Source organism: Tursiops truncatus, chromosome 20, assembly GCF_011762595.2.
Source record: "Tursiops truncatus isolate mTurTru1 chromosome 20, mTurTru1.mat.Y, whole genome shotgun sequence".
Taxonomy (NCBI): Eukaryota; Metazoa; Chordata; class Mammalia; order Artiodactyla; family Delphinidae; genus Tursiops; species Tursiops truncatus.
Genome location: NC_047053.1, coordinates 49,391,533 through 49,417,238, shown reverse-complemented (window position 1 = coordinate 49,417,238; position 25,706 = coordinate 49,391,533). Strand labels below are relative to the sequence as shown.

The 25,706-nt window shown below is 48.0% G+C and overlaps 1 protein-coding gene across 12 annotated transcripts in view; it reads left to right on the top strand.

Annotated features, from left to right (window-relative positions):
- TNRC6C (trinucleotide repeat containing adaptor 6C) overlaps positions 1-24,707 on the top strand; it is a 129,532-nt gene extending 104,825 nt beyond the window's left edge. For 7 of the 12 annotated variants that reach the window (XM_073798070.1, XM_073798068.1, XM_019938798.3 and 4 more), the window contains 11 exons: positions 1,877-1,996; positions 4,121-4,204; positions 4,385-4,616; positions 7,819-7,986; positions 9,333-9,524; positions 10,002-10,145; positions 13,877-13,993; positions 15,811-16,005; positions 16,765-16,835; positions 17,350-17,489; positions 21,721-24,707. In XM_073798070.1, coding sequence (XP_073654171.1) covers positions 1,877-1,996; positions 4,121-4,204; positions 4,385-4,616; positions 7,819-7,986; positions 9,333-9,524; positions 10,002-10,145; positions 13,877-13,993; positions 15,811-16,005; positions 16,765-16,835; positions 17,350-17,489; positions 21,721-22,081 — 1,824 coding nt within the window. In that variant the 3' untranslated portion in view covers positions 22,082-24,707. Of the gene's footprint in view, positions 1-1,876; positions 1,997-4,120; positions 4,205-4,384; positions 4,617-7,818; positions 7,987-9,332; positions 9,525-10,001; positions 10,146-11,689; positions 12,454-13,876; positions 13,994-15,810; positions 16,006-16,764; positions 16,836-17,349; positions 17,490-21,720 lie in introns of those variants that run through there. The other 5 variants (XM_073798069.1, XM_033848580.2, XM_073798072.1 and 2 more) reach the window with 4 other exon arrangements.
- Positions 24,708-25,706: the final 999 nt, after the last annotated feature.

Genomic DNA, 25,706 nt, shown 5'->3' with positions numbered 1-25,706 from the left:
GGCCAGGGCTGGGCCTCCTCCCGGCAGAGTGCTGTTGCCGGGTGACACATGCCAGGGATGGGACTTCCGTCCTGGTCTTGAGAAGATTACTCGGATGAACCCATTGAATTCTTCTAGATTGGTGAGAGAGGAAAGTGGCAAGTGAAATTGCTTGGGACATAAAAGAAAATTCTTAGAAGCAGTGAAGGACTGAGTAATGCTTTAGTGACAAACTAAATGTGACAATATATAATAGTGTCCATATCACAGACTTTTGAGTTAAGTTTATTCTTTAGTATTAGATCGTTTTAAAACAAAAGAGCAAATAGAATCAAGGAAAAGGATATTGTTTTGCTTAGCTCTAAAGCATAATGTCAGCTTTTTCTCATATTAATATTGTTTACTTTTAGAACATTTCCATAATTTTTGACTTTGGACTGAGTTTTTAATTACAGTGTTACAGTCCTTACCGCTTAAAAGAATATTCAGTAATAGATTAAAATGGTAAATCATAGAATTCGCTGGAAGTAATTATTCCTCCACAGTTGTTTGACCAGAGATCTCTGCACTGAGTTGAGATGGCTGAAATCTGGGTGAAATAATAGTGAAATGCATTAAACAGGATACACTGTAAGCTGCTACAGTAAAATGCATTAAACAGGGTACACTGTAAGCTGCTACAGCAAAGACACCCTGAAATACAGGTGCTCGGACGAGACAGACAAGTAATTCGCCCCCAAGCAACAGAGCAGAAAGTAGCAGCTCTGCCTCGGCCGTTGCCCAATGACAGAGGGAAAGCGAGAGACATACCACTTCCACTCATGTCCCACTGCCCAAGCCTAGTGACATGGCCACCCCAGCTAAGGCACAGGAGCAGAGACAGGTCCTGGAGACAGAGCAGCCTTCCACACACAGCAAGCCAGCGTGTCCCGAACGTCACTCATCTGTGTGCCTCCCACGACTGTTACATAATGTGTTTTCTTTAAGTTGACTTGCCTTCTTAATTTAGATAAATTTATTCTTAAAACTGAACATATCTGTCGTAAAGAGAAAAAGCAACATTTTTCTAATACACGTTAGACGACTGTAAAAGATACTCTTCTGTGCTCTACCTAAAACCATCTTGTGTAAATGCTGTGATAAACGTACAGCGCACGCCGTGGAAAACACTGAGCTGGCCAGTGCCAAGCCCCTGAAGGGTTCAGAGCAGTGAATGCCAGTTGGGCAGAGAGGCAGGCTGACCATTGCGGTCAGGGCTGGCCGGCCACACCAGGGCACGTGCCACATGGGAGGCTGGGCAGCCGGGCCCCCCGAGAGGAATGGCTGGTCCCACGAGCAGGGGGAGACCACTTCCCGAACGTGTCAACTTGAGAAGGGGTCCCTGCCTGCCCTGGAACAAGGCCCCCCGGTCAGATGGCCGCGGTGCCATCTGCTGAGCTCCTGCGGGGACTAGTCCAGGGCGCCCGTGTGAGACGCAGACACTGGCCTCCTTTGAGGAGGCTCGAACTTCCTCCCAGAGACCACGCCTTCGCTGTCTCCCACCTTAAACGATGCCCACTTAGCTTCATTTCGACAGAACGTGAAACCAGTTACCGATGGGAGTAACCCAGAGCCCTAGAAAGTTAATTCGTAACTAAAATATTTGGAGGAAGAAATCTCTTTCTTGCCATCTGCCTTTACCTCCCTCCCTCCCTTCCTTCCTTTCTTCCTTTCATATTATCCACAAAAGCATGTAAACTACTAATGTTAAAATGTCTGTAAATTTTTTAATGGCTTTTGAAGTTCACTGAGACAAATATAACTGTCATTTACTCAGTTTTGAATCTCAGAAAACTGCCCAGACAAGTAAATGTTTGAATAGAGAATCCATGTCTAATGGTGCATTTTTTGTTAACAGGTTCAAGCACAGCTTTTGCAGTTTGCAGCAAAAAACATTGGTCTCAACCCTGCACTATTAACCTCGCCAATTAATCCTCAGCATATGACGATGTTGAACCAGCTCTATCAGCTGCAGCTGGTGAGTGGGTAGATCTGCTCGGGTTCTAGGACAGAGGAAGAGCCTTCTCCCCGTGAGCTCGGGGATGTGCCAGCAACATGCATGCCGACTGAAGAAAAGCAGTCGCCGTAACGCTTTTCTTCACGTCAGGGAATGTCATTGAGACGTTCACGAAGTTTGTAAACTGTTAAAGGAATTAGGAAGTTCTTCCCTTAAGGGTGTGTCCACTAAGCTTTGTGGATTCTGTGGCCCTTTCGTGATCACAGTCTTCCAGATCTGACAGTTAGGGTGTCTGTTAGCTCTCAGCCAGCCTTTCTCATCTGAACCACAGAACCCAACAAATCATTTCATGATTGTTCTCTAAATTCTTCCAAGGTTGGTCTACACAGATAGCATTCTAGAAACAAAAGACAGAAGTTACTTCGTTACATACAGGAGATGAGATGCCTTAGAGATTAGGACTTGATTTTCTCAGAATCCCTCTTGAGGAAGGCTGATGTAGCCTAATAATTCTCGCAAGTGTTACAGTTTAACATATGTTGAATTTTTAGTTTTCAACAGTCTTACTGCTTTTACCATGAAATGCCATGGCATTGTATCCCTAGGTGCATCCTGAATTTGTATTCCCTGAAGGGCCCGGTATAGTATTTCCTTCTTTAATACGTTGACACCTGATTTATTTAGAAGTCTTGCCCAACAGCTTCATCTCCTAGAAAATGACCAGGAGTCATGAAGGGAGAAAAGCCTCCAATAGACAAAACCATGCTGTCAGCCTTTCCTTACGGGGGAGCCCTGGGCTCTCAGTCCTGACCCTTCAGCGTTTGTTAGACACACGTCTGACCGTCTGGGTGTCTGGTTCCAGGTAGTGGCCAGGTGGGGTGGGGGTGACCTAGGACAAGCCGCAGTGCAGTGAAGTACCCAGGGCCCTGGGCACGGGATCCAGACCGGGACTGGACCTCACTCGGAAAAGGGAGCCAAGCTGCCTCACAGTCATGCTGTAAGGCCCCTGCGCGGTGTGCTACCGCCAGCGCCAGGAAGGGACCGCCGGCCTCAGCGGGGAGCAGCTGAGAAGCATGCTATTTAGAGCTGTCACTGCAGAGGAAAACAGCTTTCCACTCCTTGATAACACAGAGGACGGCTGGATTCTGACGGGAGACAGAACTCGTTATCAGTCGTACTGATGTTCTGGAATCCTTTATTTATACATAATTTTTATTGACCTCTGTAGTGTAAAAGATACCAAGAAAATGTTGGATTATGTTTACTCTGCTCTGTTTTAAAAACAATGTACACTGTTGTAACATTTTTTTCCAGAAAACTTGGTAAAATGATATTTCAGTACATCCTAAGGTTAAGTTTTAGAGCCTGTAAGGATTCACTTAAGTGAAGTATTTTATTCCTCTCTAATTTACAGATTAATGAGGCATTTCTAGTAGTATAATCTCTACTTCTACTTGGATTCTATTTCAATAAATCCTCTTGCCCAAAACGTCCCAAAAAAATCCATGTTGTAAAGAAAAAATTTACAGTATTCAGCCAACTTTCGAAACAAATGATCCGGCCTTCTGCCTCATGGTGGGAAGAATCTGACGATCATTCTCGCTGGCTTCGTGGACGGGGTCTGTGTGGCAGAAGTGGCCACGTCTGGACCTCAGGCTCCCTGTGGACCAAGGCCACACGTGGCTCCTGGTAGCTACAAGCCCTTTAACGTGTATTGTTCTGTGGCCGCCGATCACTGCTGTCCTGCCACATGGTCTGAGCCATTCTGGACAACTTGCATCTTTATAAGGGGAAAAAAATTTTTATTTTCCCCTCATTTCTTTTTTATTTTTAGTTTGTATGAATTGAGCAGAAGAATTTTGATCTCTTCATTAACTGAAAAATATTTGCTGACAAACCTCATTACCAGCACTAAACAGGGGTACTGACTGAGTTACTTTGTAAAGTCTGTGCACTAGAAAGGTTTTGGAAAGACATGTCTCCTTTTGAAAAAGCTTCATGCCTCACGCTATGCTTAAACCACAGGATGGTAAGGGAACCGAGAATCTGTGCCTTTTTTTTTTACACTAATGTACAGAAGTGGAACCCTTTGTTGAGGCTTTCTTATAATCTACTGGACGCTTCTCTTTGTGTCTGTGTCCACAGGCGTACCAACGTTTACAGATCCAGCAGCAGATGCTACAGGCCCAGCGGAACGTTTCCGGACCCATGAGACAACAGGAGCAGCAAGTAGGCGCCCCCCGGGTGGCTCAGCGGGTCGCTAGCTGTCACCTCCCCTGGCCTGTTACTTGTCACTGGCTTCTCTCTCGCTCAGCCTCCCGTTTTGAAAGCCTCGGCGTCACCTGGGCTGGGGAGGAGGGCGGCCCCGGCGGCCCTCCCGACCCGCTGACCGCGCGTCCCCGCCCGCAGGTTGCGCGCACAATCACTAACCTGCAGCAGCAGATCCAGCAGCACCAGCGCCAGCTGGCCCAGGCCCTGCTCATGAAGCCGCCCCCGCCCCCGCCGCCCCTGTCTCTGCACCCCTCTGCAGGCAAATCGGCCCTGGACAGCTTCCCCCCCCACCCCCAGGCCCCCGGCCTCCCCGACCTGCAGACCAAAGAGCAGCAGTCTTCACCCAGCACCTTCGCTCCCTACCCTCTCGGTGAGTCCGGGTCGACGCCGACCGCGTGCGCCTGGCGGGGCTGAAATAGCCGGGCAGAAATGCAGTTCCAGGCAAAACCGGAGCGAGGCTGTCTCAGGTCTCCTTCGTAAGGGAGGGACCCTAGCTGTCTTCGCGGAGCAAGAATTTTGCTGCTCCCATAAGTGCTTTCAGTATAAAATCTTTGAAAGTAGTACCAGAATGATCTCCTCTCCACTGTTGAATCGGCGCTTTGTTCCGTCCCTGGCTCTCTCCAGCCTGAACTGCTGGGAACAGGAAGGGTATGCAGATTTCCGTGAACCAGGCACTTCTTAAAAAGCCATGGTTGCCCGCACAAGTCCTGTAGTGCAGAGCACGACTGTGTACTCACCCAGACCAACACGCACACCCTCACCCCCAACCGGTAGGGCGCCCGCCCAGCACTTGAAACCCGCAGGCCAGTGGCAGATGTGGTGCCGCCCTCGAGGTCACCAGGAGGGACACAGGTTACGACGTTGAAGACCGTCAGAAGGGCTGTGTCAGGAAAGTGATCGTACGGGGAATACTGTTGACCCATGAACAACACGGGCTGAAACAGCGTGGTCCACTTACCCGTGGGTTTTTTCCCGTAAATAACGGTGCTGCGTGACCTGCGGTTGGTTGAGTTTGCAGGTACAGAGGACCGGCTGTAAAGTCATACCCGGATTTGTGACCCCTGCGTTGTTCGAGGGTCAGCTGTAATTTGCTCTAAGGATCCAGAAGTGGGTGAAAGCGCCTCAGGCTTGTCAGGCTGACTGTTAGAGTCTGAAGCTACAGGGCAAAGGGAATTAGTTACCTGAGAAATACATATCCAGAGGGTCAAAGGCCAGGTGAGTGACAGCGAATCTCGGCTAATGATGTCCCTTTCTGTGGAATACTACCAACACCTCTGAGAGCTATGTTCTGATCACATGAGCACTGTCTCCTTGACATGTAACCAGTGTGGTGTGTCTTTAATACAAAACTGACAAATGCTAAACTACGGTTCTTCTGTCCCTTCATGATTGTCCCACCCGTTACTTTCCTCTGTGCTGAAGAAGCAGAATAGTCTAGTAGTTAAGACCTGCCTTAGGAATCAGGCCACCACACTGCCCCCACGACTAAGCTGCCTGGCAGCTCTTTGCCTCAATTTCCCCATCTGTAAAGTGGGAATACTTACCTCATAGGGTTCTTCTAAAGATTTGGTGAACTAACAGGCAAAGTACTTTGTAATAGCAAGCACTTGGTAGAATGTTGGCTACTTATGTAAATACTTCTTTTTTAACAATAGTTGTTTTAGAAGAAAATTCAGTTCCATCTATTGTCCTGAAATGTTTAGCTGCAGCTTCCTAGTGTCCTAGTATCCATCTGTCCTCTTAACCTATATTTAGAGGATGTAGTACACAAATCTTTACCCTTAAACGCTTTCTCTTACAAGTGAAAAGATTAGTGCCTTGAATCTTCAAAATTGATGAAAAATACTTCGGATAATATTTTATAATCACATTAAAGTTTAAAAATAAATGTGTTAAAATAGATAGCTAATAAAGTTTAAGCAAGTTAGTTTGTAAAATTGCCTCTCTGGCTGGTTCTCACCCCTTTTCGTCAGCAGCTCTAAGTCCCGTCCGCCTTCCTTCCTGTGCAGCCTCTTCTCCGGATGCTGTCTTGACTCCCGAGCTTGTCGTCTTCCCAGGAAGACCAGGCGTATAAAAACGAAAACCAGCCTTCATAGGCAGTGCAACGTGGTTACTGCAGAGCTTAGGGAAGGGAGAGTGCATGGTCACCCTGCGCGGTGAAAGAAGAATCAGAGCAGGGTTTAAGCGTGGACCTCAAACGAGTAGAGTTCAGTGGAGCAGAGCCAGCCTCGCATGGAAGAAGAGGCCGTCGGTGTCGGCGAGGGCCGGCCAGGCTGGCTGCCAGTGGAGGGAGGAACAGAAAGAAACGAGACGGGGAGGGTGGGGCCCGGCCATGGGGCTTGGGGTGCTCTGGAGGCCAGTCTGAAGCCCGTCCTAACGGTTGTGCCCTCACCTGACTGGGTCTGTGTGGGTGGAGGTGAAGGTAGCCCCCAGTGGTGTCGGACTCCCATGGGCGTTCGGTTAGGTCTGCACAGTGTGTGTGTGTGTGAGATTGCCAACACTTAAAAATTGGAAATTTTCAACCAAAAGTGGCTTCTGGCTTCTCTTGAAAATGGCTGCCTTGGGCCTGTGTTCCATTCACTGGTTGCATGGGTAGCACCTGTAGCAGGGCGGGCGCTGTCCCCACCAGGCCCGCATCACCTTCATTTGTGTTGCCTGCTTGGCCCATACGGGCATTTGAGTTTGAAGCTCTTGATTTAAAGTTAAGAACAAAAATGTTCAGTACCTTTGCTCTGTACCAGGACATGTGGTGTGGGAACCGCAGGTTAGAAATGGCCTGGAAACACTGGGTCACACCTGCACTGGTCATTCTGTCCGGCCAAGCAGCCTGCTCAGCTCATGACGGGTGTCCCATCAGCGACTCTTCACTTCAGCCTTTTTGCTATCGTCCCCCTCATCTCTCTCCACTAACCCGGCACAGTGAGGGCGCTTGTCACGTGCCCCAGTGCATGCCTGCTTTTAGCTGTAAGAAATAAACCCAGGATCAGCTCACATTCCAGCCAGGGCAGACGGCAGCACCCACACTTTGAAATAGTTCAAGTCCTTTAAGGGAGTTTGATGTTTAATTCATAAACTCCTTAAGAGCAGCCTTTTGTAAAGTGAGTTCACTAAAGGCAGATTTGGGGTCTCCCCACCAGCTTGTTCTGTCGGTGGGACCTTAGGGTACCGTTTACGTCTCTGAGAGACTGGTTTGGATCTGGTGAGTTTGCACAAGGTGCCCTGAGATCAGAAAAGACTTTCCTAGTTGTTTGGACTTGTTCTGTTTTTCTGTGGGCTCTGACTGAGAAGCTTCAGGACCACGTTTGGCACCAAAGCGAGTAAAATGAAGAGAATCATTGGTCTTACTTAATCAAAGACTATTTGTTACCATCGTCCCCCTAATTTAGGAATAAGATTCCTACAGATGTGTGTTACTAAAAAGGCAAAAAGGGTTTTTTTTTCCTCCAGCATTAAAAGTTACATTTAAAATATTTGGCTGTGAATTAAGACTTAGTTTGATTCTCTAGGAGAGCTTTAGAAAGTAAACGTTTAGAGGAAGAGCAGACGTATCCTGATAGCGTTTTTGTTTTTAGCTGGACTGAACCCAAACATGAATGTCAGCAGCATGGACATGACTGGTGGTTTATCAGTGAAGGACCCGTCGCAGTCCCAGTCACGCCTCCCTCAGTGGACACATCCCAACCCCATGGATAACTTACCCGGTGCTGCTTCTCCACTCGACCAGAACCCCAGCAAGCATGGTACGTCTGAGCCAAGGTGCCTGGAGTCTGGTCACTTCTTTCCTACTCGCTGGTTATGCTCGTTTTGTTACTCGTACTGCATTTCCCTTCTAAGAGTTCAGTGCTGAAAGCTGAATAGAAAATATTCCAAGAGAACAAACCAAACCACAACAGACAGGGATACAGGGAACTAGAGTAGTGGTAACCAGAGGGGAAGGGGTGGATGGAGAGCGAAATGGCGAAAGGGGGTCAACTGCGTGGAGACGGGTATAAACTAAGCTCTTGGTGGTGAGCACCCTGTGGTGTAGACAAAAGTCGAAATGCAGTGTCACACCCGTGAAACTTAGATGTCAGAAACCAGTGTTACCTCAGTAAGTTAAACGTATATATTCCACTTCATTACAGAGTGTGTCAGATCCCAGGTAGTCAATGATCAAACCTCTCCAAGCCTCAACGTTCACACCTTAGCTACAAACCAAGAAGTAATTGAAAATGCCCCAGAGCAACGAAGAGTACAGGTCATGGCCGCACACTCATGTATCTGTATCTTCAACCAAAACTTTGTCTAAGAGAAAATTTTTTCCATAAAATGATAAAACACAATAGAAAATCTAATGCCTAGAAAAGAGAAACAGCAGATGCTAACAACCAGGAAATTCCCTGGTGGTCCGGTGGTTAGGATTTGGCGCTTTCACTGCTGGGGCCAGGGTTCAATCCCTGGCCGGGGAACTAAGATCCCGCAAGCTGCGAGGCACGGCCGGGGGGGGGAAAAAAAAGCTAGTAACCGTAGGAGGTGATCTCACTTGCATTAAATTTAGCTCTTAAATTCCTCGTAGCATAAACAGCAAAGGAAATTAATAGGGTGTATAATTCTCTCTTGATATAAGGCATTCTAAAAAGAAAATTTTTCCTAATGGTTAATTCTAGAAGAAAATCGTCACGTGCTATTTGGGCACTTCCCTTGGCAGGAGAGAGCTCAGTCGCCCAGGGTGGGTGGGGTTAAGGCCTCCGAGTCCACATGCCTGTTTGTCCTTCCATAGTGAGGGCAGCAGACTGGGGAAGGGACACAGGCAGCAACAAGGACAGGAGCTGACCACAGGGACTCACAGGCTGTCCCCAGAGGGCTTCACCGTGGTGTGGGTATGCATTTATCAAGAATTCCAACTTGAACAACTGAAACAGTTCTTAAAGAGTTTGTCTTTCAAGGCCAAGTTTGGGCTAACGGAAATAGTCACTTCCCCCAGAAGGTGCTGGCCAAACCGAGTCTGACAGTTCGTGCACCTGTGCAAAGGGCAAGGCCCGGCGCCCAGCACAGGGACTCGGGGTCCCCTGTTCACTCGGCTCTTTGTTCCCTGTCGTCCCCCCAGGTGCTATCCCTGGAGGTCTGAGCATTGGGCCTCCAGCTAAGTCCTCCATCGACGACTCCTATGGCCGGTACGATTTAATCCAGAGCAGTGAGTCACCAGCCAGTCCTCCTGTAGCTGTTCCCCATAGCTGGTCACGTGCCAAATCTGACAGTGATAAAATCTCAAATGGCTCCAGCATCAACTGGCCCCCAGGTAAGAAAGAGTGTGCACGCTTCCCTGTGGCAGCCGATCAGAACACGCCAAGCCTATGGGAACGACTAGGCCCAGTAGAAGCCAGGGTCCAAGCTGAGAATCCTGGAAGCCTTAACCCCATAGCTTTGGCTTTTTCATTGGAAATCCATTCATCAGATAAATTGTGGGTGTGGTTGGCATCACAGGGTTTTCTGCAGCCCTCGGTTCAGTGGAAGGAGAGAGGGGAAGGGGCGCTGTGTCCCGTCCGGTCAGAGTATGTCTGGGCTGTATCCTCCCGTCTGGACACCATCTTAGTGTCCAGCGTGGTGGCTATAATACTTAGTTTGTTCCGAAGGATTGATGATTTACTAAAGAAAGTCTAAAGTGTGCCTCTTAACTTAATTAGCAGATTATAAACATTTCCATAAGCTATCATGAAGCAACATGAAGGTGCTCTAATACTCATGTGTTGATTTTCATTTGTTTGGAATTTTCCAGAGTTCCATCCTGGAGTTCCCTGGAAAGGACTTCAGAATATAGATCCCGAGAATGACCCCGACGTCACTCCTGGAAGTGTCCCCACCGGGCCTACCATCAATACCACCATACAGGATGTCAACCGCTACCTCCTCAAGAGTGGAGGTGAGGGGGCGCCCCGCCCGTGTCCATGCAGTGGTCTCCGTGCAGGCGCTCCAGGGCAGCGGGAGGGTGTGGGTGGTGAGGCTGGGGCGTGCAAGGCACGTCCGATGGGAACCTTCTCTTGCCGTGTGATGCAACATAGTGCTTACGGGGAAATGGAAATTGATTTGGGTTCAGTGTCTCTGCTGGATTTATTAACACATCGTTTTTTATAAACATTGTGTTATAAAATAACAATATTAACCATCATGCTTTTTAAGAAAAAGGTTTCCACTTGAAATTCTTTGAGCTAGAAGTGAACTGACCCTTTACTCATCCATGTCAGCCAATTTTTCCTTTCCTCAAAGAGTCTGGTAAAAAGCCTCAGATCTTTCCCCAGGACTTGCTTCCTGGCACAAGCTCCCGATGCTGTAAGGTCTGGCACACCCTCTTCAGACTTCGGGATCCAGTCAGAGCAAGTGATGAGCTGAGCTGCAAGGTTACAGAACATAAACAGAGATTTCAAATGCAGTGTCGAGAAGGGCAGTAACTTGCCTTTCCTTAAGGCCTGCAAATGAAGACGCTCTGTAAGTGCCGTTGCTGATGGAGTTTTATCCTCGTAATTCTAATAATGGGAAAGAATAGCCAGCTTACCAGAGAGGCTCAGCGCTAATAAGGCCACTCGCATATTTCCCAAAACATTAATTTAGGTTTCCTACCTAAATATGGCCTGTGGGGGAGAGGCTGTTCTTATCAGTGGTTCTTTCAAGTGACAGGATTCTGCGTGCCTGTGGTTCGGGTAGAAAGGCGCCATAAACACAGATCACCTTCCCATTTAGTGCCGTGCATTCCTCGTGTCGCGAGGCGGCTGCATCTCAGAGCAGGGACATTGCAGGCCACCCCAAGGTCAGGGACGGATGAGTGGCACGGGGGACGAGAGGCTGTGGGACGTGGAGCCTGTTTGAGGTGGTGGGGACCGGGGGGTGGCACAGCCAGAGGTGAGACTTGGCCGTCGCCCCTCGGCACCCTGCGTGTGGCCGCAGGGTTGAGCCGGGCAGCCGGGTGGGTCAGCGTGTTCGAGGTTGTGGAGGGTGGGTGAGCCATGCCGATCAGGGCAGTAGAAGACCTTGGAAAGAGTCGAGGCTGCTCGGCACAGAGCAGAGCTTCCCAACTGGTGCCTGATGGTCAGCCCGTGGTCCCTGGCACCTGGGGCATTGTGGGCCACCTCCGCCTTCGCATGCGTGTGCCGTGATGCGACACAGGCGTCCTGGAGGGGCAGGGGAGTTGCGAGGGCAGAGCTGAGCAGATGAGACGAACGTCAGGGCAGAGGGAAGCTCAGCCTCAGAGATGTTGGCTGAAACGGGACCTCAGCTGTAGGACAGAGAGAGCTCCCTGCAGCCTCACATGGCCCTGTGTGACCTCCTGGGGCTGGAGCCCTGGGACAGCGCCTCCTCCACCCCGTGACCAGGCCTCGCCCCGGAAAGCCCTGGCTCCCCCACCTCCTGGTTTGTTTATCTGAGAGAAGGGGCGGGATGAACGGATCTTTATGTAGAACTTATTTACAAAAGGCACCACAGCCGCAGGGCCAGAAGTAAACTGCAAAGGCCAGACCTCGCTGACCGCCCCTCTCCAGGGCCCACGTGCCGCACCCAACACTCGAGGACCTTCAGGCGCCCCAGGGGCTGACCTTGCTCAGGGCCCAGCCACAAAAGCCTGTCGTATTTTTGAGTGACCAGCTTGATCTGAAATACAGAGAAGGGACTTCCCTGGTGGCACAGTGGTTAGGAATCCGCCTGCCAATGCAGGGGACACGGATTCGAGCCCTGGTCCGGGAAGATCCCACATGCCGCGGAGCAGCTAAGCCCGTGCACCACAACTGCTGAGCCTGCGCTCTAGAGCCCGCAAGCCACAACTACTGAGCCCACGCGCCGCAACTACTGAAGCCCACGCGCCTGGAGCCCGTGCTCCGCAACGAGAGAAACCACCGCAATGAGAAGCCCACGCACCACAATGAAGAGTAGCCCCTGCTCGCCACAGCTAGAGAAAGCCTGCGTGCAGCAACGAAGACCCAACGCAGCCAAAAATAAAATAAACAAATAAACAAATAAATAAAATACAGAGAAAAAAATGGAGAAAATGTGCCCTAGAAGGAAAAGAGTGAGAAATGCCACTGGCCTCTTGTTGTTGGCTTATTTATTTTACGTACTTTCATAATGGAATTTTTTTTTTTACTGAGTATACTAGGTGTTGGGTTTTTATTTGCATTTTTGTTTTTATTTATTGTCATTGGTGTTAAGTTCTGATTTGATATTAAAAATTTAAATTAGCCCAGTATTTGTTTGGATGTTATTTATAGTTTTAACCTTTATGAGGTGAATAGCAACCAGAATGGTAAAATGCAGCTGTGCCATCTCCTGACAAATTGATACGAAAAGGAAAATTAACCAGAATTTTATGGGACAGTTTCCACTATTAAACTAAAAATGTCAAAACTAGAACACTGTTAAAATCTAAGTATCCTACTGTTAATTATAAAAGAAATGCCACGTAGGGTTAAATAGTCTATAATTTGGGATCTTGGGTTGATTGCATTTTGTTGGTAGATGGAAGCAGAGGGTTCAGGAACTACGATTAGGTTGTCAGTAAAGCTGACATCTTTCAAAATTGAAGACCTGCAGATTACAAATGAATTTTAATGTTCATCCGCTCTCATGCCATATTCTAAGGAGGTCAGTTACAGCAGAGCAGCTGTAAACAGCTGTGCAGGTTGTAGACCGCACAAGTCTGGGAGGTGCCACACGCCTGGTAGTCCCAGTGAAGGGTACTCCCGACGTTGTTCAGTGCCATCCCGGCTGGGGCCCTGCGTCAGGGGCCCGTGTCTTGTGAGATTCCGTTCACGGTAGTAAACCTGACAGCCAGACTGTTGTGTGCGCCTGTCCCCTCCCCCGGCCAGCTTCCACACTCTGGCCGAGTAACTTGCCAAGTCAGAAGAGCTCTGATCCATCCTGCTTTAACCCACAAGTCACCACGGCTTCATCCTCCCTCTTCCCTGGCTTCCTGCTTTCCTCAGAAAACGGATGGGGTGACATGGAAACAGCACCAGCAGGGGTGCTCCGGGGGCCACACCCCGTCAGCCCCCCTCCCAGGAGCAGGAACAGGGTCCTTAACAGAGGGAACCGCAGTTCTGGGGACACGATAGCTCACAGTGACACAGTTACTAGCACACATTTCTCCTCATTATTCCCGTATTCAAAAGAGAATACGAATGGGGGAGATGGGATACGTGAGACCTTTCGAGTTAAGAAAAGCGCTGGTCTTTTTATGGCAAAATCTGTAACAGAAAGCTTGGAGTTTTGTTTACAGCTCTATGGATCTTGCTGGAGGTGTGAAAAGGTGGAGCTGGCCCCGTGTTTTTATTTTTATCTTACTTGGAAGGGGAAACCGTGGGATCCTTCCGAACTTGGACGTGTTGTTGTAAACACTCGGTGGTCGTTCTCTTCCCTCCTGCTGCCTGGTTTCCCGCACCCCGCCCCGGCCTCTCCCAGGGCCCCGGGCCCCCAGAGGCGGCGGTGTGCCCGTGTCTTCCTCTCCTCCCCATGGTCTTGGCCGCGTCACGCTCTCATTTTCCACCATTTGCTCAAACGGCAGCCTAGGAGGACATTGGTTCTTGGCTGTTAGGACTCTCAGGCCCAAGCTGAGCGGCTCACCCCGCAGGCCCGTGCTCACCTTTCTTAGTGCCGCGTTTGGTTCTGCAGGGTCCTCCCCACCGTCATCTCAGAGTGCCACACTGCCTTCCTCGAGTGCCTGGCCGCTCGCTGCCTCCGGCTACAGTCGCTCTCTCAGCAGCCTTGTGCCCGCTCCTAGTATTGCAGGTACGCACCTGGCCTCTCGACTTGCAGGTAGCCTTTTCTCTCTTTCCGCAAACAAAACGGATGGCCTGGCTTTTCCTGGTGGTCTGTCTGCTCCTCCCTGAGCTGGGAGGCCATGTGGTGTGATGGAGAGCAGGCCTGAGCTTTGCTGAGCAGCCGTGGGGCCTCGGGCACCACTGCTCCCACCCACCCCCCACCCCCGTGGAGTGGGAATGGTGACACCTCCTCCGTGGGCTGTCACGAAGATCCGGGGATTATGTAAACTCCCCAGGGCAGGATGTGACACAGCTGCTTTCCCCTCTCCTCCCTTCCCGCCGTAGCCATGAGACCAGGGGTATAGGAGGCTTAAAGACGTGAAGGCGGCCACCTCTGGGGACCCGCTGTTAACTTGCATTGGCCACCAGGGGCTAGGAGGCCACAGCAGCCCCGTGCTTCACTGCCGTCTCTGGGATCAGTGCAGGGCCTGGGTTGTTCCTCTCTCAGTGTAGACCTTACGAGTCTTTCAAGTTAGAAATTTCTTTTAGGCTGAAAGGAGAATTGAGAATTGTTTGTCATAGTATCTTCAAAGGAATTGTTATCTGGAAGTTTTAAGACAAGGATAGAGATAATGGACACACACACAAACAGAATGTGTACAGTACAGGTTTATAAAAAGAGGTGGAACTTAAGTAAAGAGGGTTTATTGTTTATACATTTCTTCAAATATGTTTCTGCATTCCACCAGCCTTTGTTTAAATCCATGTAAGAATGCTGTAGGAATTCCTTTTATACCAGTGCCTAGGGGAGAAAGTCGTTTTGATGTACTTTAGCGTCTTATTTAAAGAGAGAAAAAGAGCTGCTGGATTATGTCTATTCCTTCTAATGTTTATTCCCTCTGATGTTTACAAAGGGGATGCATTAGGCCTTTAGTGCTTCCCAATCATTTGGCTAAAGAGATGGGCAAACAAAACCGTCTTCCCATATCTCAGGCAGTTTTTTATGGCGTTTTGTTTTTTCTGATCAGTGACGCCTTTGCTCAGATTAGCATTTGTTGTTGTGAAGCTGCAGTGGACCCTGGCCGCCAGGGTGGCAGAGGCGCTCCACACGGGGCTTGTGCCGGCCTGGGTGCTGCCCTGCTGCCCAAGGAGCATGGTGACAGTGACCACTCTGCCTGCTGTCCTCGCAGCGCTGGGCCGCTGAAGCAGGCGTGGCAGGTGCCCCGGGCACAGGAGGGGCTGGAGCTGGTGGTCATTACTGGTTTTGGTTTTTCTCCCCAAGAGCCTTAAAGCAGGCTTCCCCCGGCCAAGGTGCCAAGATGCCAGACTGCTCAGCCCTGGGCCACACCCGTTTCTATAGGCATGGGGAGCGAGTCTCAAAGCCGCAAAGATGACGCTGGTCAGCGTGAGCTCAGGCGGGTTATGTCAGAGGGGGCGTTGCTTTGACAGGGGACTGACACCTAAAGAAATGGCGTCAAAAGCTCTTGACCTTGAGTAGTTTGTTATGAGATAAGATGTGTCCCAGCAGAATTTGTTAAGTTTAGCTTTAACACTGAACTACAAAAATGCAGTTTTTCTGGGTGGCAAGCGCGTGTCTGGCACATTTAGCAAATTAAGTATCAGAAATACTGGCAAGATCTATACCGGACACCAGCAGACTGTGTCTCTGGGCAGAAATTCAAGAGAGAGGATGCCTGTGGTCCTCGTGTGGGAGCTTGACTTGGTGCTACATTCCGGTCACGCAGTCCTCTGGAGCCAGAGCGCCTGGTGTGATTCCCTAGGCGCTGCCGTGACTTTCCTTCTCTGTCTCAGGAATGCCTATGCTCCACTTCTCTGCCTTTCCAGGTAAACTGTCAGACATTAAATCGACGTGGTCCTCTGGCCCTGCCTCTCACACACAAGCCTCTCTGTCTCATGAACTGTGGAAGGTGCCCAGAAACACTACTGCACCCACAAGGCCACCTCCAGGGTTAACCAATCCCAAGCCTTCCTCCACCTGGGGAGCCAGTCCCCTCGGCTGGACCAGCTCCTACTCCTCGGGTACGCGTCCGTTCTCGTGTCCAAACGGGGTGGCTGGGACGGGGGTGTCCGTGCCTGCTCCGCTTGTCCTTTAGGGAAGATGCCTATCATTTTGTCCTGCAGCTCCTTTGTAAGGACTCCTGGACCCTGGGAGGGCTTAGGAGGGGCCAAGTCGCCCTAGACCCTCGGGGATTATCTGGGCCCAGGCTCTGCTGCCTGTGTTTCAGCATCAGCCCTGGGTGCTCGCACACACAGCTTTGTTCGGAGCCAGGAGGTCCCGGCGGGCGGTCTCGGCACCCACTGAGGGGCCGCACTGGGCCCTTGGAGAGGCCCGATCAACGAGCACGAGGGTCTCGCTTCCCAGTGTGAGCGCACCACCCCATCCTAAGTTGCAGTTCTGGAGGCTTCTCCCGGCCCCCTGCTCAACTGCGGGGACGAGCCGGGTGCACAGGGCATTTAAGAAGCCGAGAGTGAAGCCAGCCCTGCAAGTCTGCTTCATTTTTGTTAGCAAGTGGGATTTTAGAGCATTGATTATAAAGCTGTGGGGGAGGGGGGCAGAGGAGGAGACCAGAACTTCCAGGCAGTTCTCAAGTCTCTGCCACCACACCCGCCTCCCAGGGGTCTGCAGGGACTGTGACTCTGGGTTGGTTTCCGGGGGTTGGGAAAGGCTTGGAGCACAGGTTCGGCCCGTGCTGCGTCCGTGTGGTGAGACGGGAGGGCATCGGGAAGAGCTGTCTGACTCACCGCAGCCTTGTTGACCGGGTTCTTCCCTGGGCACAGGTTCTGCCTGGAGTACTGACACCTCAGGAAGGACAAGCAGCTGGCTCGTTCTCCGCAACCTCACGCCCCAGGTACAGGCACCCGGTGGGGGCATCGCCAGGCCTGAGGGCCTTGTCGGTGACCCGAGGCCTCACTCATGGCCCAGAGGCAGCGCCGGCAGCATGGGTCATTTAACCATGTTGCTGGTGAATTGTTCACCTTTCACTCTTCCGAGGCTGAAAGAGTGTCCCCTTATAAACAGAATTGCTCACCTGCACCCGCTCCAGAACCATTTGGCCTGCGCTCACTTTTCCCAGGGTCGGGGGCCGCGAGGCTCTGTGTGATGTGCTCTGGAGAGAGGGGGTCGGAACCAAAGCAGGGTTTTCTCCTTCTTCTGTTAGCCCAACTCAGAAACTATAACTGAAATGTCCAAGATTTTAAATTACACAGTAAGTTACAAGGTGCAAAAGGTTAATATCATAATCATATAGTAAGCCCTTTCAAGGACAGACATCTTCCCAAGGTACCGTGCACCTGGATTTCATAAACGTGTATAGTGAAGAATCCCCAGGACGCGTGTTCCCGCCCCTCTGCTTCCTTAATCAGATCGATGGCTCCACCCTGCGGACGCTGTGCTTGCAGCACGGGCCTCTCATCACATTCCACCTGAACCTAACCCAAGGCAACGCCGTGGTCCGGTACAGCTCCAAGGAGGAAGCCGCCAAGGCCCAGAAGTCCCTGCACATGTATGTCCCTCCCCTGCCCTGCGCAGCCCTGGCTGCAGCCCGGTGGTGCGGGGGCTGGGCGTTGTGGGTGGGTCCTGGGGCCGCAGCCACAGAGCACCGCGGGCGGGCGGGAAGTCCGATGTGGTGTGGACAGGGTCGGCTGCCCCCGGGGCCTCTCTCCTCGGCTTGCACTCAGCTGCCCAGTCCTGTGTCCTCAAGTCTCTCAGCCTGAGTGTGTCTGCGTCCTGACTTCCTCTCCTTCTAAGGACACCAGTCTAAGTGAATTAGGGCCACCCCCCTGACCTCATATTACCTTAATTCCCTCTTTAAAGACCTCTTTCCAAATACAGGCACAGTGCAGTCTTGGGGCTTAGGGCTTCAACATATGAATTTGGGGGGGACACAATTCACCCCGTAATAGGTGTCTTGTGACGTGTCGGTTTCTTCTGCTGCTGAAGTGCCGTGGCTCGGCCTCCCCCGCACCCAGTAGGGAAATGGTCCCCCAAGAGAGCACATGTAGAGCCCAGTGATAGAAGATGCTCTGTCCATAGAAGATGTCTCCAGGCATACGACACATTCAGACCCACTGCTGGGCCTCGTAGTGGTCCCTGCAGCCAACTCCTCTCCCCTGATTAAAGGATGCTTTTGATAAGATGTGTGAGTAGACCTACTCAGCGACATCACTTGGGGTGTGGACCCTAGAAGTTAATCATTCCTATTTTTAGCCCAGGGTATAAAATTGCACTGACCCTAAATGATGCCCAAGTTTAATGGTCCATTCATGCACTTCCTCAAGAATGTGCTCTCTACACCGACACAACATAGCTGCTAGAAGTCTAAGGTGAGCAAAAAAGGTCATAATCTGGCCTTGGAAATAGCTATACTAAAACGTAAACTGCAGGACCATTTCTGGGTGGCCTGTGACATGAAGCCTCCAGCTGCCCTTTTCCCATTGCAAAAAAAAAGGGGGGAACGCCAACGAGGCGAACACAGGAAGACACACAGCTGCTCTGCTCACATGACCCCTGTTCTGCTTTTTTTGTTTGTTTGTTTTGAGTTTTTGTTCTGAGATGTAACTGACATACAACAGCGTGTCAGTTTAGAGTGTAGTGTTGATTTGACACATTTATATATTGCAATGTGGTTACCACCGTGGGAGCTAACACCCACATCAGGGCACATGATTATTATTTCCTTTTTGTGGTGAGAACGTTTAAGATCTACTGTCTCAGCAACTTTGAAGTAAAGGATACAGAATTGCTAACTGTAGTCACCGCGCTGTACATGAGCTCCCCAGAACTCACTCATCTTCTAACTGGAAATTTGTACCCTGAGACCAACCTCTCCCCATTTCCCACCCACAGCCCCCGGTAACCACCATTCTACTCCCGAATGTTTCAACAAGTTTGGCTTTTTTAAAAGATTCCGTATATGATTGATATCATGCAGTATTTATCTTTGACTTATCTCACTTAGCATAAGGCCCTCAGGATTAATCCATGTTGTTGCAGGATTTCCTTCTTTCTCATGGCTGAATAATATTCCAGTGTGTCTGTTTGTATCTGTGTGTGTGTGTGTGTGTGTGTGTGTGTGTAAACATCTTCTTTATCCACTGATTTGTTGACAATTAGGTTGTTTCCATATCTTGACTATTTAAGTAATGCTGCAGTAAACATGGGAGTTCAGATATCTATCTCTTCAGTAGCCTATTTTCATTTCCTTTGGATATATACGCAGAAGTGGGCTTGCTGGATCGTATGGTTGTTCTAGTCTGAATTTTTTGAGGAACCTGTATACTTTTTCCACAGTGGCTAACCAATTTACATTCCCACCAGCAGTGTAGGAGGATTTCCTTTTCTCCAGATCCTCACCAACACTTGTTATTTCTTGTCTTCTTAATGATAGCCGGTCTAACTAGTGTGAGGTGATGCCTCATTGTGGTTTTGACTTGCATTTCCCTGATAATTAGTGATGCTGAGCATCTTTCCATGTGTCTGTTGGCCATTTCTGTGTCTTCTTTGGGAAGATGTCTATTCAGTTCCTTTGCCCATTTTTTAGTCAGATTGTTTGGGGTTTTTTTGTTATTGAGTTATATGAGTTCTCTATATATTTGAGCTACAGGATATTCTCTATATCAGATAGATGGTTTGCAAATACTTTTCCCATTTTATAGGTTGTGTTTTCGTTTTGTTGATGGTTTCCTTTGCTGTGCAGAAGCTTTTTAGTTTGATGTAGTCCCACTTGTTGATTTTTTTCTTTTGTTCCTTGTGCTTTTGCTGTCATATCCAAAATTTTGTTGCAAAGACCAGTGTCAAGGAGTTTTTTCCCTATGTTTGCTTCTAGGAGTTTTATGGTTTCAGGTCTTATGTTTAGTCTTTAGTCCATTTCAAGTTAATTTTTGTGAGTGATGTACGGTAGGGGTCCAGTTTCATTTTTTTGCATGTGGTCGTCCAGTTTTCCCAGCACCATTTATCGAAGGGACTGTCCTTTCCCCATTGAGTATCCTTGGTGCCCTTGTCAAATATTAGTTGACTGTATATGTGGGGATCTATTTCTGGACTCTCTATTCTGTTCCATTGGTCTATGTATCTGTTTTTATGCCAGTACCATACTGTTTTGATTGCTGTAGCTGTGTAGTGTTGTTTGAAATCAGGAAGTTTGATGCGTCCAGCTTTGTTCTTTCTCAGGATTGCTTTGGCTATTTGGGGCCTTTTGTGGTTCCATACACATTTTAGGATTGTTTATACATTTCTATGAAGAATGCCATTGGAATATGATAGGGATTGCATTGGATCTATAGATGGCTCTAGGTTGTATGGATATTTTTAAAGTATTTTTAATTCTTTCAATCCATGAATACAGGATGGCTTTCCTTTTGTATCTTCTTCAATTTCTTTCATCAAAGTCTGGTAGTTTCCGTGGTGTAGATCTTTCACTTCCTTGGTTCAGTTTATTCCTAAGTATTTTATTGTTTTTGATGCTATTGTGAATTGGATTTTTTCTTTATTTCTTTTTCAGATATTTCATTGTTAGTGTATAGAAAGAAATGCAACTGCTCTCTGGGTGTTGATTTTATATTCTGCAATTTTACCGAATTCTTTGATTACTTCCAACAGATGTTTGATGGAGTCTTTAGGGTTATCTCTATGTAAGATGATGTCATCTGCAAATAAATTTTACTTCTTCCCTTCCAGCTTGGATACTTTTTGTTTCTTTATCTTGCCTGATTGCTCTGGCTAAGACTTCCAATACTATATCAAATAAAAGAGGTGAGAGTGAGCACCCTTGTCTCGCTCCTGACCTTAGAAGAAAAGCTTTCAACCTCTTACCATTGAAAATGATGTTAGCTTTGTGTATATGTATGGTTTTTATTATGTTGAGGCCTGTTCTTTCTGTACCCTATTTGTTGAGGAGTCTTCATCATGAAAGGACATGGTGGGTTTTTTTTGTTTCTTTTTTTTTGAAAGGACATGGTATTTTGTCAAATGCTATTTCTACTCCCGTTAAGATGATCACATGATTTTGATCTTCCATTCTGTTAATGTGGTGTATCCCATTTATTGGTTTACATATGTTGAACCATCACCCCTGCCTGAATCCCAGAGATAAGTCCCACTTAACCGGCGTGTACTTTGTTGAGAATCTTTACTTTTTTGAGAATTTTTACATCTATATTCATTTATATTGGTCTGTGGGTTTTTTGTTTGTTTTTTTTGTGTGTGTTTTTTGGGGTTTTGTTTCTTGTTTTTTGTTTTGTTTGTTTGTTTGTTTGTAGTGTCCTTATCTGGCTTTAGTGTCAGGATAATATTGGCCTTATAAAATGAGTTTGGGAGTGTTCCCTCCTCTTGAGTTTTTTGGAAAAGTTTGAGAAGATTTGATGTTAATTCCCCTTTAAGTGTTTGATAGAATTCATCATTGAAACCATCTGTGGTCCTGGGCTTTTCTGTATTGGGAGTAATCAGCTGATTATTGATTCAACCTCCTTTCTCATTATTGGTCCATTCAGATTTTCTATTGATGATTCAATTTTGGTAAATCGTATGTTTCTAGAAATTTGAACATTTCTTCTAGATTATCCAGTTTGTTGGCACATCCTGTGTATTTCTGTGTTATCAGTTGTAATGTCTCCCTTTCATTTCTGATTTTATTTGTGTCTTCTTTTTTTCTTGGTTAGTCTAGCTAAAGGTTTGTCAATTCTGTGTATCTTTTCAAAAAACCAGCTCTTATTTTCGTTGCTGTCCTGCTCTTTTAGGTGTGTTCTGGGAAACACTACCATCTTGGCCGAGTTTGCTGGCGAAGAAGAAGTGAACCGTTTCTTAGCCCAAGGCCAAGCACTGCCGCCCACCTCCAGCTGGCAGCCCAGCGCTGGGACCAGCCAGACGCGGCTGGGCGCCTCGGGCAGCTCCCACGGCCTGGTGCGCAGCGACACTGGCCACTGGAACGCCCCGTGCCTGGCAGGCAAAGGGAGCAGCGACCTGCTGTGGGGCGGGGTCCCCCAGTACTCCAGCAGCCTGTGGGGCCCCCCCAGTAGCGACGATGGCAGGGTCATCGGAAGCCCCACCCCGCTGAACACTCTGCTTCCTGGCGACCTTCTCAGTGGGGAGTCCATCTAGCCCGGAGAGGCTGCGTGGGCACCGCAGTCATCAGCACTAGGAAGAAACGCTGACCCTTTCCAGTCCGGGCGTCGCTGAGGACCCCGCTTGACCCGAGCAGCCCGGCAGCCCTTTCAAGTACCTCTGTCCAGTACTGAAGACGAACCTTGGCCGCAGTCCTTGCGAACTGTTCCCAAGACAGTGCGGGCTGCGCTGGGTCAGTGTCATGTGTAATGACAGGATGCTTCTCACAGCTTTTTATTTTGTGTCGTCTTATGTTTGTATGGTGTGTTGTCATTTTGATTTTTTAAGTATAAAAGCTGCTTAGAATAGTTCTATCATGAAGGGCACTTTTCAGATTGTGGGCTGGAAAGGGTTATTTTATCAAGGGGGTGGGGAGGGGAGGGAGGGAGACGAGAAAGCCTATTTAAGACGAGCCTGTGACGATTATGCACATTACCAGAGGCGGACCCCGTAATCAGGGGGAGCTGGCGTCCATCACTGGGACACGGTCCTGGCGGCCCAGACCAGCGAGCCGAGCGGAAGGAGCGGTCTGCGATCTGTTCTCTGTTCCCACGGAGCCGCCTATGCACATTACCCTTGTTTCATTACTTTTTCATGTCATTTTTTTTAATCCCAAAAAATATTTTTTAAAAGTTAAAAAAAATAGACATATCAAACATGCAAATACTTGAATCCAGCAGGCCAATAATGAAATGTGAACACTTTCTAAGTCTAATTCTACACTTCCAGGTTGGCATCAGTACGCAGAAACAGGCTCTAGGAAAAATTTCTAAGTTCACAGCCTATGTGTGTGTGTGTGTTGAAACAGAAGCACGTGTGTGTGTGCGTGCGTGTGCGTGCGCACTTTCTGTGTGTGTTAAGTGTGTGAGGGATTTAACTGTGGGTTTTCCCTTTTATTCAGTATGTGCTTTTTTTTTTTTTTTGGCGCATTGGTCAAACGTTTGTTATTATTAGCTTCTAACTTTGCACTGAGTGTCCCTGCCCTTCCTTTAGCTAATCCTATACATTAAAGAGAATTCATAGGACAGGGCCGGTGACAATTCATGTGTAAATGTTTACTCAAGGACTCTGTTATTGCGTTTAAAAATTACAGTGTATATCTCTGGAGAAATAATATGTATACCTACCTTTAGCAGCTTTTTATCGTGGACTAATGCAAGAAAATTATTACCAGAGTATTGCACCATTTTTCCATTTGGAATATAAAGTTAAAGAGAAAACAACTCTCGTTGAACTGTGGCCATAGATACTTGTAGAGGTGGATGGTTCCGCGGGAGGAACGGAGACAAGCACTTGGACGTGGGTTGTGACTGCTTTCGGAGGAGCCCGAGGCGCGGGCTCCCACCTGTTTACAGACCTTTTTTTCTCCTTCAGACTTTAAAATAAAAAAATTTTAAAAAGGAATTTAAAAAAAGAAAAGAAAAAAAAAAAAGACTTCCGTCGTAAAGAAACCTATTTTCAGAATGCAGATCCGCTACTTCAGAGCTCTGGGATTGAACAGTGTTGTTTTCCCCTCCGGCCACCGTCGTGGACTCTGTCGACTGTCCCCTTCGTCCAGGTGACGAGTTGTGGTCACTGTCTTGCACACGCGGATGCGCTCTCAGGAAAGCCAGGGTTCCCGAGGGGCAGCTCCACACCATTTCATGTATTTTGTAACCCAACTCCTAGCACTGAAGATGTTATTAAAAAACAAACAAAAAATAAAGAAAAAAAAGAAAAAAGAGGAAAAAAAAAACACAAAGAAGAAAGATACCTAATCTCTAACGTGTAGCAGTTACGTATGTACCAAATAATGGACTCAAAGGAAATAGATGTTCGAAGAGTGCTTTATATATTAAAAATTGCTTTATGTTTTAAAAATGATCAATGTTTTGATTGTTTTGCAAGAAAGAAAGACAATGGAGTAACATACCCTTGAGTATGTTTAAAAAAATATATGAACATGTGCTCCCTGCCTGCTTGATCAGGAAACTTGTGCATTACATTTTTTTTAATTAGCTTTTTAATGGTTTTATCAAAACAAAACAAACAAAAAAAAAAAACAAAAAAAAAGAAAAGAAAAAAAAAGTTCCTGCAAAATTGCAGATCAACAAAAGCTGGTTTTATAGAGGATCATGAACTATGCACAAACTGGTTCAAGACTTTTTTCTCAAGTTCAGTAGTGTATTTAGCTAAACAGACCTTCCTCAGAGTAAGTGCATCTCATTGCCATTACATGCGTTCTGTATATTTGATGTACACGTCCCTGCGTTATGTACACCAAATATACGTGCGCGCGTGCCCGTGTGCACCCAGACATACAGCTTCCCATGCTGCATTTAGCATCGAGTTGTAGAAAACTGATATTTTTAAATTGAGGATGGAAGTAAAGATTCTCTCTGTTTTTGTTTTTTGTTGGGGTGGGTTTGGTTTTTTTCTTTGGACCTTTTATTTTGAATTAAAGATGTCTGTAACTCTGAGATTAAAAGACAAGTTTGTGGCTTTTAATGTTTTTCCTCATAGAATGTGATTGTTGAAGAAAATGCACCGAAAGTTGCTTTCAAAAGTACAACGCTTTGTTGAATCTTAATAAATTGCAATTTTTTTTCTTGGCTGTTCAAATAAATGTGTTTTTTATTTTTCAGAGGCGGATGTCATCCAAATTCACTTTGTATGTGTTGGGAGAGAGAGTTGTCCTACTGTGTGTAAGAAATTCCCTGTGTCGTCTTATGCCGTCCTCAGAGTTCACGTGTATAATCAGATACCCTCCAAGTTTTGGTTGCTTGACTTGTGATCTTATCATTTGTTTTGTGGTTTTGCAGTCCACACTGAAATCTTATTACTAGTCTTCGAGAGGTGCAGTAGAGCCTGGACCCACCGGCTCCGTGTGGGAACCGGTGTCATCTGGGGCAGCCGTGGGACGTGGCCCCAGCCGAGGACCATTGCTCGCTCTCACCCATGACCCAGTTTGGGCATAAGAAATATTCGGAGAGAGGAGAGTAGTGAAGGTCTTTTGGGGCTTCCATGGTGACACGGTGGTTAAGAATCCTCCCGCCAGTGCAGGGGACACGGGTTCGAGCCTTGGTCCGGGAAGGTCCCACATGCCACGGAGCAACTAAGCCCGTGCGCCACAACTACTGAAGCCCGCGCACCTAGAGCCCGTACAAGAGAAGCCACAACAATGAGAAGCCCGCTCACCACAACGAAGAGTAGCCCCCGCTCACTGCAACTAGAGAAAGCCTGCGTGCAGCAATAAAAGACCCAACGCAGACAAAAATAAATAAATAAAAATTTTTTTTTTAAAAAAAAAGGTCTTTTGTTTTTCCTAGACATTCGTTTCGGTAAAGTAGCCTTAGCTAACTTTACAGAGCGTCTTGTACAAGCACAGTTGAAGTGACGGCACTGGGCAAAGCAGCAGCAGCCTTCTCCCCACGGGGTTCAGGCGGCAGTCAGAACACTCGGGTCTGGCTCTCAGGTCCACCCCTGGGTCGCCTGCCATGACCTTAAGTAAGTTCAGCACCAGTGCTCCTGTCACGTCAGGATTGTAAAGACAGCCTCTTGAAAACCAGCCAGAGTGTCCTTTGTGACCCCCGCTCAGAGACCAGCAGAGTGAGTGTCTTTTTCTCTCCACTCTTAGGTGCCT